Source organism: Onychomys torridus, chromosome 13 (assembly GCF_903995425.1).
Source record: "Onychomys torridus chromosome 13, mOncTor1.1, whole genome shotgun sequence".
Taxonomy (NCBI): domain Eukaryota; kingdom Metazoa; phylum Chordata; class Mammalia; order Rodentia; family Cricetidae; genus Onychomys; species Onychomys torridus.
This window is the reverse complement of record NC_050455.1, coordinates 72,887,913-72,907,326: the sequence shown is the minus strand read 5'-3', so window position 1 is coordinate 72,907,326 and position 19,414 is coordinate 72,887,913. Positions and strand designations below refer to the sequence as shown.

The 19,414-nt window shown below is 44.9% G+C and overlaps 1 protein-coding gene across 1 annotated transcript in view; it reads left to right on the top strand.

Moving 5' to 3' along the window:
* The window catches only part of Cndp1 (carnosine dipeptidase 1), a 35,711-nt gene that overhangs the window by 721 nt on the left and 15,576 nt on the right, over nucleotides 1-19,414 (top strand). Inside the window, exons 2-6 of the mRNA XM_036205262.1 lie at nucleotides 7,605-7,727; nucleotides 10,795-10,944; nucleotides 12,306-12,468; nucleotides 14,370-14,458; nucleotides 18,689-18,889. Coding sequence (XP_036061155.1) covers nucleotides 7,647-7,727; nucleotides 10,795-10,944; nucleotides 12,306-12,468; nucleotides 14,370-14,458; nucleotides 18,689-18,889 — 684 coding nt within the window. The 5' untranslated portion in view covers nucleotides 7,605-7,646. The remainder of the gene's footprint in view (nucleotides 1-7,604; nucleotides 7,728-10,794; nucleotides 10,945-12,305; nucleotides 12,469-14,369; nucleotides 14,459-18,688; nucleotides 18,890-19,414) is intronic.

Genomic DNA, 19,414 nt, shown 5'->3' with positions numbered 1-19,414 from the left:
AGCGATGCTATCGTTTCTACTCTGCAGTCTGTTGGTAGTCAAAGACGACCCATATAGTAGCAGGTTTGATTCCAGCTCCCTGATTACAGCCTACTTTTGTCTGCTAGCCATGGTGCAAAGGGGTTATCCCTGGTGAGTGTGGCTCTGGTCAAGGTGGTTCAGAGTCAGTTGAACACGCATGTTGACTAGCCTGGTACAAAAAGAAAGAACAAGTGATGTCTCACCAGGGAGGAAGTCTAGGCAGCAGGTGTATGGTGCTTTGAGTTCCTTGTGACCCACCCAACATTTCAGAAGTCTGGTGGGTCCTCCAAACCGGCCCCTTTGTTAGCGTCACTCTTTGGAAGTGTGCAGGTGTCCCCTTTGACTATGGCAATGAGTTTAGGCAAAACTTGGCCTCAGCTGCAGCTTTGGGGTCACACTGGCTGATCAGACGACAGTACATGGGGACACAGAAACTTGTGGAAAAGCTAAGAAGATTCTGAGGATCTGCTCCTTAGGGTAGGTGGCACAGGGCAGGGTACAGCCAAGGGAGCCCTGGGAAGACTTCAGAAGCTAAGCCTGGGACACTGGGAACCTTTGTTCCAAATATACAGCAACCATCAGTAATAAGCAGGAACCCAAGTTTGGATGTCAGCTGAAGAGGCACTGAGGCCAGACCTCTGTCCCAGAACCCCCACATCCAGTCTCCTTTCCTGGTGCCTGGCTCCTCTTTCTGCAAACACAAAAGCCAAGACTAGAATGGTCTGAGGTCCAGCATGACTATAACAAAAGAAAACAAACAGTGAATAAGGAACCAGACAGGGAGAACCAACAGATCACGCCTGGGGTCCCATCCAAGGGTGGCAAAGAAAGGCTACCTTGGTGGCCTGGACCAAATGCTTCGCAGCAGGTTCTGTCCAACTCTGTAAGCGGAAGGGGAAGAGAGGGGCACAAAATGGTAAGAAAATAAAGAGTATACAGGATCCTTTATCTGCCCCACCAACAGGGCTACAGATCCCAGATAGTCCCCAGGGACAGGCCTGGGTCCCTGACAACCAAGGTGGCCTCACTGACTCTGTAATCTCAGTCCTTGTACCTAAAGATTCCAGTGTTGTTTCCCTCTCCTTCCTGTGCCCTTTTCCTTTCCCCTTTTCTGTATTTAGAGATGGTCTATGAAGCCCTGGCTGACCTGGAACTTGCTATGTGGAACAGACTGGCCTCAAATTCACAGAGATTCACCTGCCTCTGACTCCCAAGTGCTGGGATTAAAGGCATGTGCCAACATGTCCCAAATCTTTTTTTCTTAAAAATAGCCCCCCCTTTTTTATGAAAGGCAACAGGATTCATGAACCCTCACCCCCACTGAGGCACTATGGGCAGTTGATGGCTTCCAGGGGAGAGGCATTTTTTTCTTTAGAGTATGGCCCCTGGTAGGCAAGTGTATGATCCCACACCTAGGAGTAAATGAGCAACACAAATTGGACTAGATGAGTTATTTTTTTAAAAGGACCCAAAATTGGGGGAGGTCAGGTGGACTGGGAGGAGTTAGGGGCAGGAGTAGCTGTGCACATGATTAAAACACATTAAATTTTCAGAATTAATGAAAATATTTTAATTAGAAACTTTCCTAATAACAACTGGATGAGAAATAAATTCAAATGTTAATCTCAACAATGGCTTGCCAAGAATTTTTCTGTCTGAGGTTGGAGATGCAGCTTGATGGTATAATGTTTGTACAAGGCTCTGGTCAATCCCCAGAGCTGAGGGAAAAAAAAAGATTTTAGCACTTTTCAGTTTCAAAGAGCTAACATGAGTTTTCCTTGGGACTCTGAGCTCTTTTTTTCCAAGTTTTTGGAAGACAAACCTGGTTGTTTCCCCACCTGGTTCATTAGGATCTAGCTGAACCAGCTGTGTCTAGAGCCAGGGCATGGGATACCAACAGATCGCCAGTGCCACCTGCTGGCCTAAGTTCTCTATTCCCATCAAGACCAAGCCAGGCTCGCTGGCCCCTTGACTTTACCCCTCACTTCCCTCAAGCATTTCTCACATCAGTCAGAGTGGCTATCATCAGTGAGTGGCTATGTGTCTGATGGTTACTTTACATCTGTGTCTCAATGCGCATATCTTACAATTCAGCCAAGTAAAGCCTGGTCAGTTCAACTGTTTTAGTGTACTCTCAGGGTTGAACCTCCATAGTCCCAATCCACTTTAGAGCGTTCTCATTACTCAGAGGAAACTCTTTCTCATTGACAGACACTGACTCCTTCACCCAGGTTTCTTGTTTCCAGTACTGATATATTCTGGACTTTTATATAAGGGGAACCATTCAACAAGTGGTCCCTATGTCTGGCTTACTTCATTCAGTACTATATTGTCAAGGCAAGTGATCGACCACTAAACTATCCCCAACCTCACCAATACTTTTTATGACCAAATACTTTATTGTTTGTTTGTTTGTTTGTTTGTTTGTTTGTTTGTTTGTTTTCAGCCAAATAATGTCTCATTACAGGGATATACCACCTTTGGTTATCCATTCATCTGATGATGGACATTTGGTCTGGTTCTGCCATTTGGCTACTATAAATAATGCTGCCGTAACCATTTTTTTCAGGTTTTTTTTTTTTTATGTATGACTCAGAGCAGAATTGCTGGGTCATATAGGAACATGATTAATAATGTGCAGAACATCAAAAGTGCTTTTATTTTAGGATTTTTTAAAAGGGGTTTGTTTCTTTCTTTATTTATTTTGGAGACATGGTCTCTGTTACATAGCTGTGGCTTGCTGGGTCTGACTATGTAGTCCAGACTGGCCTTGAACTCACAGAGATCTGCCTCTGCCTCTGCCTCTGCCTCTGCCTCTGGAGTGCTGGGATCAAAGGCTTTCATGGCCATACCCAGCCAGACTGTCTTTCAAAAGGATTGTGCCATTTTACTTTTTGTTTTTACGTTTATTTATTTACTGGGGCAGGGCACGTGTGTGTGTGTGTGTGTGTGTGTGTGTGTGTGTGTGTGTGTAGGTCAGAGGACTGGGAATGGATTGGTTTTTGTTTTGTTTTGTTTTGTTCACTGTGTGGTCCAGGGAATCATTGGCTTTGGTGATAAAAGCTTTTACTGGCTGAGTCGATGGTTTTACCAGCAGCACATGAAGGTTCCAGTTTCTCCACGCCCTCACCAGCCTTTCTATCTGACTTTTGATTCCAACCACTTGAGTAAAACACTGGGTTATATGGGTTTGGTTGTTTTGCTTCCACTGTAATATCTTGGCACATTGTTAATTTCCATTTCCATTTCTTCTTCTTCTTCTTCTTCTTATTATTATTATTATTATTATTATTATTATTATTATTAATGCTTTAGATAGATTCTAACTATGTCACCCAGGTGCAATCTTATTGAGTTTGACATGGTACAATGTCCAGGCCAAGGAGAAAATTTTTCCTAAAGGTATCCAAGGACATCTGGGTAGAATCATTCTTGAGGAGTGGCTGTAGGGTGGAGATAACAGATTATAGAGCTGAGGAAGGTAAGGGAGAGTGGCTCAGTGGCTTGTGCACAGCCAGGCAAGGGAGGGAAGGAATACATCCAAGTATAGAGTGAGAGACTGGCTGAGAGACACAGACCAGGAACAGAAGATGTTCCCAGGCCGTGGCTGCCCCTCATAACACTGAAACTTGTAAATGTCTTCTCTTTGTATGTAAGACACTCTCATTGCAGGAGTTGGCGAACCCCACCATTCTGCACAGGACAAGCATTTTGAGATTTCCGTGCATATGTGCTTGGTTTCACCTGGTCCTACTTCTCCTTCTCTCAAGCAATGCCCCTCACATCTGTCATTCAGAACTGGCTCTTTATATAGGAAGTGGCCCAGGGGACTGCTTGTGTCATAGGAATAACCCAAGTTTCATAGCTTAAAGACAAGCTCATTGACTGCTGTAGGCAACAGTAACATCCAAGTCCCCTCTGGGTGTGTAGGGATGGTTCTGAAGCCTCTGAGGTCCAATTAAAATCAATTAGTATCAGAAGGTGCAATGTGAGCTGCCAAGGGAGAGGCAGTCCTACCCAGGTGTAAAGCCTATGCACCTCAGTGACGGCTCCTCAAGATAGTGTCAATGATGCAAGAGTGATACTCTTGTCAGGAGGCGCTGGTGCACACCTTTAATCCCAGTGCTGGGGAGGCAGAGGCAGCCTGGTCTCAGTGAGTTCAGGGCCAGCCTGGTCTGCTAAGAGTTCCAGAACAGCCAGGAATGTTACACAGAGGAACCCTGTCTCAACAAACAAACAAACAAGCAAACAAAGTGATGCTGTCTCTTGAGAGTAACTAACAGCTGTGTCATCAGTGTTAAGGTCCACTTGATGGGAAAGAATTCATGCCTGGTAAGGTTAGCCTAGTGAGTTACCTGTGGCTAGACTGGTCATAGACTGTAGAGGAGAATCTACTGGTTCCTTTTCCCTAAACACGTAACTTCTGTGTTCTAAATCCTTCTTCTTATACCCACAGATAGGTGTCATTCTCACCTCTGCTCAAAGAAGCTTCTTTTCACTTGTTTGTTTATGTTGGTTTTTCAAGTTTATTTTTAATGTGTATTTGTGTTTTGCCTGCATGTATGTCTGTGTGAGGGTGCCAGATCCCCCAGAACTGGAGGCACAGACAGTTGTGAGTCACTGTGTGGGTGCTGGGAATCAAACCCAGGTCCTCTGCAAGAGCAGATAGTGTTCTTAACCGCTAATCCATCTCTCCAGTCCCAACAACGCTTCTTTTTGCAACAGATGGAGACGATGACAGCGACCCACAGCTGGTGAAAATGCAGAGAATAAGTGGCTGCGGGGTGTCAAACCCCAACTGATATATCTACAGTGTAACCCCTAGCCCCAAGGCTTAGAAAACACGAAAGAAGAGGAGGGAAAGACCGTCAGAGCCAGGAGACCAGGGTGCCTGTGACTGGATAGTGTCCCCGAAACCTGACACTTTCAATAACATGGTTGTTTGAATCAGACAAGCACAGTGACAACACCAGCTGACATGCCAACATTGACAGGAAAATTCAACATGTCTTTCCATAGATGAACAACTACAAGTAGCTGCTGAGAGTGGGTGGGGAGTCTGTTTCCTCCGGGAACAAGGTCCTACATAGGTTGCCCAATCCCACGTGTTCAGCCTTAGACTGAACACATATGAGCCTTGCTACATGGACTCAGTTGTAGTAGACTATTATTTTAAGGTGTGTTATTTTTGTTTATGTTGCATTTGCTTAACTCTGTGAAGCTGTGTTACTGTACCTGTCTAAAACACATGATGGTCAAATAAAGAACTGAATGGCCAATGGCAAGGCAGGAGAAAGGATAGGTGGGGCTGGCAGGCACAGACAATTAATAGAAGGAGAAATCTGGAAAAAGAGGAGAGCTAGCTAGCAGCCAGAGAAGGAGGAGGACTCCAGGGGCCAGCCACCCAGCTACACAGCAAGCCATGGAGTAAGAATAAGATTTACAGAAGTAAGAGAACAGGAAAAGCCCAGAGGCAAAAGGTTTACAGGGTAATTGAAGTTAAGGAAAGCTGGCTAGAAATAAGCTAAGGCCAGGCATTCATAAGTAATAATAAGCCTCCTTGTGTGATTTTATTTGGGAGCTGGGTGGTGCCCCCCCCCAAAGAAAAGAGTTAAAATGAACAACAACCCTCAGTGGGTTCTGTCTACATGTGTATGTAGCTGAGGTGGTTTGAATTTGAGTGGCCCCCATAGGCTCATATATTTGAAAACAGTGAAGTGGTTCTCAACCTTCCCAATGCTGTGACCCTCTAATACAGTTCCTCACATTATGGTAAACCCCCCAACCATGAAATAATTTTAGTTGCTACTTTATTACTGTGATTTTGCTAGTGTTATGATTGTAATGCAAATATCTGTGTTTTCCAATGGTCTTATGCTACCCCCATGAAAGGGTCATTCAATCCCAACAAGGTTGCAACCCACAGGTTGAGAACCACTGAGTTGGTGCAACTGTTTGGGAAGGATTAGGAGGTGTGCCCTTGCTGAAGGAGGTATGTCATAGGGGTGGGCTTTGAGGTTTCAGAAGCCCATGCCCTTCCCAGTTAGTGCTCTCCCTACTCACTCCACCCTACGTGCCTCCCCACTCCTGCTTGTGGATCAGATGTAAGCTCTCAACTACTGTTCTAGCACTGTAACAGGAATCTTAAAAGTTCTTATTAATAAAAACAAACCTGAGGCCAGTTATTGGGGTGAACGCTGGAAGATCAGAGCAGCAGAACAAGCCTCAGTTTCCTTTCCTCGCCAGTTCCTCAGCTGGTCTTGTTTCCTCAGACTGCAAGTTTCTGTGTCCTCATCCCAATGGCTCTCAGCTGAACTGTGCTGCTCCAAAGCCTAAAAGCTTAACCAGCCAAATGCTGAACCAGCCAAATGCTTCTAGTTTCTGGTTTTCCCACCTTATATATCTTTCTACTTTCTGCTGTCACTCCCTGGGATTAAAGGCTGGGTCACCATGCCTAGCTGTTTCCAACATGGCCTTGAACTCACAGAGATCCACCTGGCTCTGCCTCCCAAGTGCTGGGATTAAAGGCGTGCACCACCACAGCCCAACTTCTGCTATAGCTTACTCTTCCCAATTTCTAGCCACCATTTGTGGCTCTGTATCTAGTGGCTGTCTGTTCTCTGACCCCAGATAAATTTATTTCGGGGAACACACTATTTTGGGGAACACAATACCACCACTTAGCACCATGCCTACCTGTCTGTTGCCATGCTCCTTGCCACGGCTGCCATAGGCTCTAACCCCTTGGAAACATGAGCCCCCAAATTAAATGATTTCTTGTATAAGTTGCCTTGGTCATTGCATTTTTCTCAGCGTTATAAAAGTCACTAAGACATATGTAGAGATGTATAGATACGTATCATATATACATCTATGTGTGTAGCAATATAATTAAAGAAGACGGGGTTGGGGATTTAGCTCAGTGGTAGAGCGCTTGCCTAGCAAGCGCAAGGCCCTGGGTTCGATCTTCAGCTCCACATACAAAAAATAAATTAATTAAAAAAAGAAGACATGAATTTGCTAGGGAGAGTGGGGAGACATGGGAGGAGATGGAGGGCAGGTAGGGAGGGGGTGGACAGATGTAGATGAAATAACTAGTCAATGTATGAAGTTCTCAAAAAAAAAAAAAGTAGGTGCTGGAGCAATGACTCAGTAGTTAAGAGCACTGGCTGATCTACCAAAGGACCCAGGTTCAATTCCCAGCAACTACATGGAAGATCACAACCATTTGTAACTCTAGTCTCAGGGTATCCAATATTCCTTTTTAGCTCCATGGTATCCGGCATATACAAGGTGCACAACCTGACATGTAGGAAAACACCTATACACATAAAAAATTTTAAATAATTAAGCTAAAATTTAATCTTTAAAAAGTATATCCACATACAGATATATTTATTTTAAAAATCCACTTGTAAAGGAAGCATGTGGGGAAAGGTGTGAGGAGGCATGCACTTCTGGTTCAACAGCCTCTGGTCACTAGTCTCACCCACGTGGAGCTGCAGCACTGGGTAGCAGCTTCAAGAGAGCACTGGAAATGTCAGAAGTCCAATGCCGGCATTGTTTACCTGTCGTCGCCACAGGCTTCAGCTATCTTGGCACTGCTGCTGCTGCTGGAGCCAGGAATGCTCTGCTCTCCGCCACCCTCAGGGCTGCTGGAGAAGCTCTTCCGGTACATCGACCTCCACCAGGATGACTTTGTGCAGGTAGGAGAAGCCACATGTGGTGATGTTCTGGTTGCTCCCTTCAGAACCTGTGGTATCAGTTCATGGGATTTGTGCCTGACAATGATGCCATTTTAAATGGTGGTGACTTCTTATTAGGTCAAAACATCAGTACTTATTAGATTTGTGGCAGAGACTTCTCAGACATGGCTTCTAATGAGACACTCTCTGTCCTTGGCACATCTGATCTGTGTCTGGTGTTCACAGCACCTCTATGGAGCATTGTAGTTCTTTTTTTTTTCTTTAAATCTATGGTGGCCCATCACCAAGCTCCCAAATAAATACATGGAGACTTATTCTTATGAATACCTGGCCTTAGCTTCGCTTGTTTCTAGCTAGCTTTCCTTAACTTAAATTATCCCATCTACTTTCAGCCTCTGGGCTTTTGCTTTTTCTCTATTCTATATACCTCTCTTTCCTTCTTACTCCATGGCTGGTTGGGTAGCTGGGTGGCTGGGTGGCCGGCCCCTGGCATCCTCCTCTATTTCTCCTTTTCTTGCTCCTACTCTTCTCCTTCTATTTATTTTCTCTGCCTGCCAACCCCACCTATCCCTCTCCTGCCTAGCTATTGGCTGTTCAGCTCTTTATTAAACTATTAGACAGGCAAAGCAGCACAGCTTCACAGAGTTAAACAAATAAAACATAAAAGAATGCGACACATCTCTGCATCATTAAACAAATGTTCCACAGCATAAATGAATGTAACACACTTTAAAATAGTATTCCATAATAGTGTGTGATTATTCTAGTCCAGCAAGTAATCCACTGACAGTATTCCCTAGTTCCCAGAGATGTCCTGGGGGAATGGAAGAACATTTTTACATTTCAGTGCCAACACTGATAATCCCTAGCTGTATTTCTAACATCAGCCTGGTTCCTAGCCATGTGGTATGGACATATGGGCAAGTGAAGAAAAGATGAATAGACAGAGGCCTTGGTAACAGAAAGAGAGCGGACCAATCGGGGAGGAGGTGTATGTCCTTATGTCTCACTGGGTAACTTCCCTCTCCCCTCTCCACTGGCTCTCTTGCCCCCTCTGTGGGCATCTGGGCCCATGATCACAGCCTTCCCCACGCTGATTTGTGTGTTTTGCTTTTGTGAGACAGGGTCACACATAGCCCAGACTGGCCTGAAACTCAATACCTAGAGGATGGCCTTGAATTCCTGATCCTCTTGTCTCTACCCTCCAGTTGCTAGGACTGTAGGTGTGCTTGACTTCCACGCCATTTGGCCCCTCTGGGGCCTCCTTTGGATCTCACTAGACTGCATGCTCTACATCCTCACACCACACTCGTCCAAGGGTTGGGTCAAACAGCCAACGTTAGGACCATCTTCATGCAGACAGAGGTGAAGCCTTTCACGCCAAAGGCATGGAGTGACTCCTCAGGCCAATGTGCCTAAACACGACCTCTACGTGATCCTTCCTGCAATGTTAACCTGACAGAATGACCTCTGGGATTTCTAGAATTCAAGTAGAATCTCTGGCGTCTGTTTAGAAATAGGGTCTCCCAGGAGCTGAGGGCAGATGTGGGCTTTCAGTCAGAGCATCCCTCTTCCTGGCCTCCTCAAACATCCCGTTCACTCTGTGGTGTAAGTGTCAGCAGTACCTGCCCTACAAACTCCAGGTGAAGAATGTAAAACCTAATATTCCCTAAGGAAATTCTCCTGTGATAAGAATGTAAATGCTATAAGCTGAAAAGAGAAATCAAACTAAAGAAACAGAGTCAAGATCAGCTATCCAAATAGATACCTTTTTTTTTTTTCATTAAAAACAATGGTGTTTTGCTAGGCACAGTGGTGCACACCTGTAATTCTAGCATCTAGGAGGCAGGGATAAGAGGATTCTCACAAGTTCTAAGCCATTCTGGTTACATAGTACAAGAAGAAAAAAAAAGTTTGGCTTAAGCAGTTCAGATTCCAACACTGGACCATAAGCAATGATTACGAATTACTCTATCGTGGGTGTTCTTAGTTTGCTAAGTCCTACAACACAGAGGCAATGTGTCCTCCTGGAACTAGGGAACACTCTCCCCTTTAAAAACGTTATTAATTTATTTCCTTTTATTTCTATGTGTATCAATTAATTTATCTTTTTATTTCTCTGTGTATGTGTGGATACCTATATGAATTGATGTGTATCACCCATGGTGCAGAAACCTTCAGAAGCTGGAAGAGGGCACTAGATCCCCTGATCTGGAGTCACATGAGATTGTGAGGCACCATGGGAGTACTGGGAACTGAACCGGGGTCCCTGCAAGAACAGTAGTTGCTCTTAACCATTGAGCCCTCTCTCCAGCCCCACTCCTCTCCTTTACAATTGGAAATCTGAGGCTGAAAGGTTAAGGAGTTGTCAAAGGCATGTAAGGCCACAAGCTGAGGTGGGTTGAGTAACTAAACTCATACAGTGATGAATTCAAGTCCTGGCTACGCTGTCTAGAGGATCAAATATGTAGGGATGGGTTGACTATATTCCCTCAACCTACCCTACTTCATCTTTATTATTAGATGCTCTGGTCTCCAGTTTTTTGTTTTTTTTTTTTTCATTAAATCCCAAGCTCCCCATCAAGTGTGTGTGTGTGTGTGTGTGTGTGTGTGTGTGTGTGTGTGTGTGTGTGTGTAGGTCGGTCAAAGGTCAACACTTTTCCCTAGGTACTGTCCACTTCATTATTTTTGTTTTGTTTTGTTTTGTTCATTTTGAAACCAGAGTCTTAATTGATTTATTAAGTAGGCTCAGCTGGATGGCCATTGAGACCCAGGGACCCACCTGTCTCTTCCTTGCCTGTTCTAGGATTAGAAGCATGTACCATAATGTCCAGACTATGTTTTTACAAAGTCATCTCTGAGGAACTGGACTTGGGTTCTCACACTTGCAAAGCAAGCTTTACAACTGAAATACAGCCTGCTCCCACCACTTACTTTTGAATTTCACTGTGTTATTAAACTAATCTACAAGATTTTGTGAGCTAAAGAGCATTTGGGTACTCCTACCCAACTGGACCTGGGCTCCTGTGCCCTACCATGATAACCCCTCAATTGTCTTTCTTCACAGACCCTGAAGGAATGGGTGGCCATTGAGAGTGTTTCTGTGCAGCCCATGCCTCGTCTCAGACAGGAGATCTTCAGGATGATGGCCTTGGCTGCAGACAAACTCCAGCACCTGGGAGCTAGGGTGGATTCTGTGGACTTGGGAACTCAACAGGTGCCGGGGGTCTCCTTCCAGTTCAGGAGCCTCCACTTCTATGACCATCAGCCATGCCTTCCTTAGGTGGTGATAAGGAAAGGACTTACTCAGATCCTCACCTCAATCCCCACAGAGTCCAGATTTCCCATAAGAATTAAACATTCCATCTAGTCCAAAATGAAACTGTGCTGTGGACTTCTCGTCATAGCAGGACTGGGGACAGTTTAAGGAGAAAATGAAAGCCATGAATGTTATTGGAAGACCTGCCCCTCTTGTACTCCATGCACATTTCCCCCTTGACTTTTCTTATATGCATAGGCAACTTTCTGAACAAACCCATGTGAAGAGTGTGTTCTTTCCCTGGAACCTGTCCTAGTTAGGATTTCTATTGCTATGATGAAACACCATGACCAAAAAGCAAATTGGTGAGGAAAGGGTTCATTTGGCTCACACTTCCACAGCACTGTTCACCAGCAAAGAAAGTCAAGACAGGAACTCAAACAGAATGGGATCCTGGAGGCAGGACCTGATGTAGAAGCCATGCTGTTTACTGGCTTGCTCACCATGGCTTGCTCAGCCTGCTTTTTTCTAGAACCCAGAAAAACCAGCCCAGGGATAACACCACCCACAATGGGCTTTGCCCTCTCCTACCAATTACTAATTAAGAAAATTCCCTACAGCTGCATCTTATGGGGACATTTTCTCAATTGAAGTCCCCTCCTTTCAGATGACTCTAGCTTGTGTCAAGTTGTCATAAAAGCAGCCAGCACAGAACCATTGCTTACTTAGAACTGCCATTCTACCATGGATGGCAGATCTTCATAAAAGCATCTAGTGTCTCCTGCTTTACCACTGAGCACTTCAGAATCATCAAAGACTTCCAGGATTTGGAAAATCTGCTGCTGTAAGCCATTTGAGATCTGAGTTCTTGAATAATATGTCCAAAGAACTATACCATTTGGCATTGTATAGCTGGTGATTACTGATAATACTAATTCCAATGATGCTTCATATACTTATTAAAAGTGTATCACTGTATACATTTTTGGGTTTATTTATTTATTAATTTATTTGAGACAGACTCTCACCATGTAGCCTTGGCTAGATTACAACTCACTTTATAGACCAGGCTGGTTCAAATTCATATAGATTTGCCTGCCTCAATTCTTTAGTCCTGGGATTAAAGTTATGCATCACCATAGACAGCCATTGTGTGCACCTTAGAGATAGGAAAAGTGATGCTCAGAAAAATGATGTAGGCTTTATAGGGCCTCGAGCATAGAGTAGATAGGACTCTTGTTTTGAATGTTCTGGAAGAATAGAGAGTGGGTTTTCTTTGTTTTTTGTTTGTTTTAATATTGTGATTCCCTGTCCCACAGATGCTTGATGGTCAGAGTCTACCCATACCTCCAATCATATTGGCTGAGCTGGGAAATGATCCCAAGAAGCCCACCGTATGCTTCTATGGGCACCTGGATGTGCAGCCAGCTCAGAAGGATGATGGGTGGCTCACAGACCCCTACATGCTCACAGAGGTGGATGGTCAGTGTCATCTGATTTTGGGTGGGGCTTCTCTGTACTCAAGGCTTGGGCACAGAGTCAAAGGCTGTTCCATGTCCTTAGCTATGGTTAAGAATAAGCAGATCTAAGTCTGGCAGAGCAGGGCTATAGTCAGCTTCTCAGAAGGCTGGAGAAAGGATCACAATTTTAAGCTAAACCTGTGCTACAAAATGAATTTGAGACAAGCCTGGGAAACTGAGCAAGACCACTCAAAAGAAAAAGTGAAAAAAAAAAGAGGTCCAGGATATAGCTCAGTAGTAAAGTTCCTGTCCTGTATACACCAGGTCCTAGATTTGATCACACACACACACACACACACACACACACACACACACACACACACACACCACACCACACACCACACACCACACATACACCCCAGGTCTGAGAGAGAAAAGAAGGGGGAACTGAGGGAAGTCATGTTTTCATGTCAACGATGTCCATCTCCTTCCATTGTGGAAGAAACTATGAACTTTGTGTCTCTGTGACCCTAGGGAGTGGAGTGTTTGGCCAATAAGAACAGTTGTCTAGATCACAACTTTTCTTTTAGCAGATCTAATTTGTATTTTGTGAAGAAAGGAAGATGAAAGGTTAATAGAGATGTACAGACATTTCATTATTCTTCCAACAGAAGTCTCAGCATGGGAGAACATGCTGTGAGCTGTTCAGCACCACAGCCTTGAGGGCTATTAAGGAACTTGGACAAAACAACTAAGTTCTCCCAAGACTAGTGACGTGTATGTGTTTAGACTAGCTTGTTTTATATGACTGGTGTTGAGCATCCTATTTGTACATGAAAAATTATGCTTTGCATTTCTTCTCTTGGTTTTGCTTTTCTTTTTGAGTGTCTCCAGTTGCCTAGTCTGGCCTTGAACTTGCTATATAGCCAATTGTTGGCCTTGAACTGATTTTCTCATCTTTACCTACTGAATGCCAAATGCTGGAATTGTGAGCATGTGCCATCATACCAGGCACATTTTGCAATTTCAGAGCAAGATTTATACCTGGAATATTAGCAATAACTGTTGAAAGTATTTACTCATGAAGCATTATTTTTAGCTGTTGATCCCAAAACAGCTCACACCTAAAAGGGAATAAAAGATGGTTCATTCTGTGGGCTGGAGAGATGGCTTGGTGGCTGAGAACATGGCTGCTGTTCAGGAAGATCTGGGTTTGACTCACAGATCTTATGGCAGTTTATGACCATTTGTATCTCTAGTTCCAGCTGATCCAGTGCCCTCTTCTGGTCTTCGAGGGCTGCTGCCATACAAGTGGTACACTGACATTCAGGCTGGCAAAACTGTCCACACATATAAAATAAAAAAATGTTTTTACAAGATAGATTATTCTGGAGCCAAATATGAATGACCATGGCCCAGGAACACAGATTCATGCTTCTCAAAATAACACATTCCACTATGGAAATGGTTCTATGATATTTTATTAGTCAAAGAACAACAAAACTCATCACAGCTGCCAAATACATTGGCAGAGACCACAGGTAGGTGGGTCACACGAGTCAAGGGGAAAAAAATCTATCTAGGTTTCAGATGTCATCTGATGACATGCTCTGCTTTTTGATTGGTAAAACTTAGGGGCCTCCTGGCATATATTCTCCAAGCTTTAGAGATCACAAGGAAGCTCTCAGGTCAGACACAGGGATGGGAAACAAATGGGTCCCAATGGGACTAAGTCCCAAATAGTCTGGTTTGTGTCTGCAGTATTTTAACTAACAGCAATCACAGAGTTCAGTCATTTGGCTTTGTAGAAACTTCTAACACATATATGGCTTTTGTTTGATCTCAGAACATGAGTTTTATAACACGTGTCACTCGGCAGACGTGCCTACACTATTTGAAATTTTCTCCTTTCGTTTTTTAAAGGAAAACTCTATGGGCGGGGCGCAACAGACAACAAAGGCCCTGTCTTGGCTTGGATTAATGCCGTGAGCTCCTTCAGAGCTCTGGAGCAGGTAGGTGGCCAGCTGGACTTGAGAGAGGGCGGTGGCTATGAAGCAACTGTAGTGAAAACATGCTTGAGTTGCTTACCCTGTTCTCAGGACAATGCACAGGGCTACTCCCTTTTCACAATCTTGAGTGCCTGTTATTGTCCTAACCATTTTGGACAGAAAGGAAAAAGCTCTGGAAATTCGGAGAACTTACATAGAGCTAGCCAGCCAGAGAGCAATCATCCTAGAAGCATGGATTCCAGCCTGCAATGTCAGCCATGTTAAAAACAACATGGAGCTGGTGTGCTGGCTAGACAAGGAAAAGAATTTGCTGCCAAGCCTGACTTTGATCCCCTGAGACCTACACAGTGGAAGGAGAGAAACAACTCCTTCAAGCTGCTCTCTGATTTCTACATGTGTGCTGTGGTATTTGCACACACACACACACACACACACACACACACACACACACACCTAACAACAAACAAACAAAAACCTACAATATAGTGCCAGAAAGATAGTTCAGTGGGTACTGGGGCTTGAACTCAGAACCCCAGCACCTGCTGTAAAATGCTGGGAAAAGTGACACATGCCTACAATTCCAGAGCTAAGGTCCTGGAGACATGCAGATACTGGGAGCTTGCTGCCTGAGTCCACTAGGCCCTTTGCCCAAGACAGGCTTTTTCCCATAGGTGTCCTTATAGGGTTATGGAAGCAAGGCAGGGGAGGAGCTTTGAGGAGGGTGTCCACTCTTTCTGGCTATCTGAGAACATTATAGGTAGGTCCAGATGCATCTTTGTCTCTTACTTTGTACTAACAAGGATGGTTTTGTCTCCAGTCCTTCCATTTTCATGCTTAGACTCTCAAAGAGGACTAAATTTCTGTGTGGCTATGGGCAAGTGGTTTGACCTATCAGATTCCCTTCTATACAAATGGACATGTTGATTTGGAAAGCCAGGCTTAAACACTATGTTCTGCTACATACTTTCATGTTGTCCAGAAGTAGCCTGTCCAGCCTGAAGTATGGAACCTGGCCCCTGGCTCCATTCATTGCGAGTGCTGGCATCTCCCATGAGTAAGATCCCTCACCCATTGCAACTTAATCTCTGAGCCCTGTCACCAGATGAATCGGAAGGCACAAGCAGCAAGCCACCCTGCCCAGGCTCCAGGCTTCCATTGTGGACAGATTCTTCTCCTAAACACTGACCAATCAGCTAGACCAGAGTGTTTCATCAGAACGTCAGGGGCTTCCCTCTCTGGGACACAAGCAGATGAGACGGGAATCACCCTTGGATTCAAATCTTTCATTACACTGAGAAACACGAGCTTGGCCAATCAGGGGGTGTCAGGCTGGGTCCCACTGATCGTCTTCTTATGCAGGGAACTTGCTTAGTTAAACAGGCTCTGAGCACTGATGCGGCCACCTGTCTTTCCCCCTCCTTCCCTCCTCTCTGCTTTCTTTTTCTTACTCCTAAAATGGTTGGCCCCTTCCTTCCTTCCTTCCTTCCTTCCTTCCTTCCTTCCTTCCTTCCTTCCTTCCTTCCTGTTTTCTCCTTCTCCCTGTCTTCTATCCCATCTCTTTTCTTTCTTCCTTTTCTCCCTCCATCCCTTTTTTCCTTTCCCTTTTTTCCTTTCCTTTTCTTCCTCTGCTTTTTCTTTCTTTTCCATCCACTTCCTTCCCTTTACTCCTTTTCTGTAGAGTTCCATTCAACTGTGTTCCCTTACCCTCTATTCCTTCCACCTCCTTTTCTTCCCCTCTCCTCCCCCTCTTCCCTCCTTCCCTCCTTCCTTCCTTCCTTCCTTCCTTCCTTCCTTCCTGTGTGATAACCAATATTTATAAGGAAATGACTATATAAAGGCCATGATGTGCTTTGCTTTTCAAGTTCAGCTCTGGACATTCTAGAATCACAAACAAATGAGAAATAACCACTACTGTCTTTGGACACATCTCGTAACCTCCCTCACTGAACCTCGTTTTCCTTACCTGTGAACTAGGATGAGAACTTCTACCACACAGGCTTGTGGGGAGCATTAGATGAAGAGATATTTTCAAGACAGATGTAATATATATCTGGAATCCCAGCCCTTGGGAGGCTGCTGAAGCAGGAGGCTTGTGAGTTCCAGCTCAGCCTGTACTGCATAGAGAGACGCCATCTTAAGCAAACAACTACGGAGGAAAAATTGCAAATATCTCATGGTGATGAGACCTCCTTCCTGTCCTCCTTCCCTTTCTTCCTTCCTGCTCTCAGAGAACTCAAACATGGGTCCCCTCAACGCGTCACCTCACTAAGAGGCAGGGCAACCATTAATGCTGCTGTTTCATCTTAGAGAAATGAGCCACTAAAAAGTGACACAGCTCACCCTGGATTGTCACAGGTCCCCTGAGCAGCAGAGGTGACCAAATACAGACCTTGGCTTCTGGCCCCACACTTAGTAGCTATCAGATTGGTCTGCATCTTTTATTTTTTTAATTTTTAAAAATGTGTGTGTGTGTGTGGTTTACATCTTATGAAATATGATTTGTTGAAGACTTTTTTAGCTTTCCAGCTATGCCCCAGCAATCATGAGCTCACCCAGTGTCAGTAAAGGACACCTGATTGTGTGGATTCAGAGCTTCGGCTCTTCTTCCTAGGATACACAGATGTGCAGTGGGTTCCACGGAGCTGATTCTTATTCCCAGACGCCTTCATCTAAATAGGTGACCAGAGGTCACTTGTTTCTAAGGCACAGGGTTCTTCTCATTCTGGACTTGTGTCTCTGCTCCATGGAACCCCGATCTACTCACTCCAGGCTGATTACCACATTGCTTCTCAGCAGGAAATGATTAGAGTTCTCCAAAGCTGGCTCTGTGCTGGGGGAGAAAAATCCTAATCTCTCACTGTGGCTCTCAAAGATAAATTAGTCAGACAAAAAGGATCAGAACTTTAAAGGGGGTGTCCATGTCCTTCTTACACAGAGAAAAACTGTAAGATCCATTTTGCTCATGATCAAAGCCTTTGAGTAACTCAAAAGCAGATTGAACGCAGTTGAAAAATAGCATTCTTAAAAGAAAACTTACCCTGAGGCTTAACAGTCTTTTAAAGGAAAAGATTCTCATTTATCATGATCAGAATTATGGTAACTGAGTAACTTTTCTTCAAAAGTTCCTTTTAGGTGGACTGTGGAGGTGGTCCAGGTGGACTGTGGAGGTGGTCCAGGTGGACTGTGGAGGTAGTCCAGGTGGACTGTGGAGGTGGTCCAGGTGGACTGGGAAGGTGGTCCAGGTGGACTGTGGAGGTGGTCCAGGTGGACTGGGAAGGTGGTCCAGGTGGACTGTGGAGGTGGTCCAGGTGGACTGTGGAGGTGGTCCAGGTGGTAAAGTACTTACCATGCAAGCATGAGAATGCGAGTTCAAATCCAAAGGACCCATGTGAAAGGCCAGGTGTTCATACCTGTAGCCCCAGTGCTGGGGGACAGGAAGATCCCCCAACTTTCTGGCCAGCCAGCATAGCTAGATTCAGTGAGAGACCCTGTCTCAACAATTAAGGTGAGAATAGCAGAGGAGCACATTAGACATAAAGCCCTGGTCTCCACATGTGTGTACCCACATATGCACATCTAACTATGTACGTACACACACACACACCACACCACACAGCATAGCACACTCACACACATACACCAGGTCACACACACACACCACACATCACACCACACTCACACACATATCACACATACACCCCCCCCACACACACACACATCACACACACATACACCATACTCACACATACATCACATACACCACACTCACCATACACATGCCACACACACACATACATACCACATACATACCACACACATACCACACACACCACACACACACACACACACCATACACACACACATTGCATACCACACACAAACATACACACACGGTTCCTTTTAGTGAGAAGGATGTCTCTGTCCTAGCCCTTCCTGTCCCACCCTTCCACCCCAACTTCTTGAAGCATGGTCAAGCCTCGAGGTCCGGGTGCGGCTGTCTTCAGGGTCTCTGCTCCAAATTCTGTCCTAGAATTAAATCAAAGGGCCACGTAGAACCTGTCAGCTGTTCTTCCCTTTGTTTCTCCTCTGCTGCTGTAAACAGAGTTCTGGGAAGGTAAACAATCCATGCATTGAGTATAGGTGATTATTAATGTATCTTTATTAAGTACAAGCTTATAGATAAAACCTTGCTTGGGCATATCGGACGGTCTCTTTGTTCTGTTGTTAATCCAGGATCTTCCTGTGAACATCAAGTTCATCCTGGAGGGGATGGAAGAGGCCGGCTCTGTTGCTCTGGAAGAACTGGTCCAAAAAGAAAAGGACCGCTTCTTCTCCAGTGTGGACTACATTGTGATTTCAGACAACCTGTGGATGAGCCAGAGGAAGCCGGCGCTCACTTATGGAACCCGGGGGAACTGCTACTTCATGGTGGAGGTGCTGGCAAGCTCTACCTGTGGGGAGATTGGGGCTGTGGATAGGATAGAGGAATTATTGAGGACCTTAAAGAGGAAGTCGGGAAGCTCTCATGTGGGTCTCATAGCCTAGGTGGTCACAGAAGTCAGGGGGCTTGGGAGTATAGTTCACAGACTCCTAAAATCTCAGAGTGAATATGCTTGAGTGTATATTTTCCTAGAGTCCTGGATGTTTCTTTCAGTATTGTGGGTATGGGATCTGAAAGCAGGAATATATCCTACCAAGATGACTACTTGGTCTGCTGCTAGGCTAGCATTTTGTGTGCCTGCAGGCCTTGGTGGCAGGGCACCTGTGCTGTGGTCAAAAGGAAATAGAAGGCTGATGGCACCAGAGCCATCGTTCTCTGACACTCAGCCTCGTGTAGAGGTCTCTATCTCTGATCTTTAATTTGTTTTTCAGTAATATAGGTAACCTATGACAGCTCATACAGTTTATAATAAAAAGCCCCTCCTGGGTGGACCATTAGTTAGCCACTTTAGTTTTCTC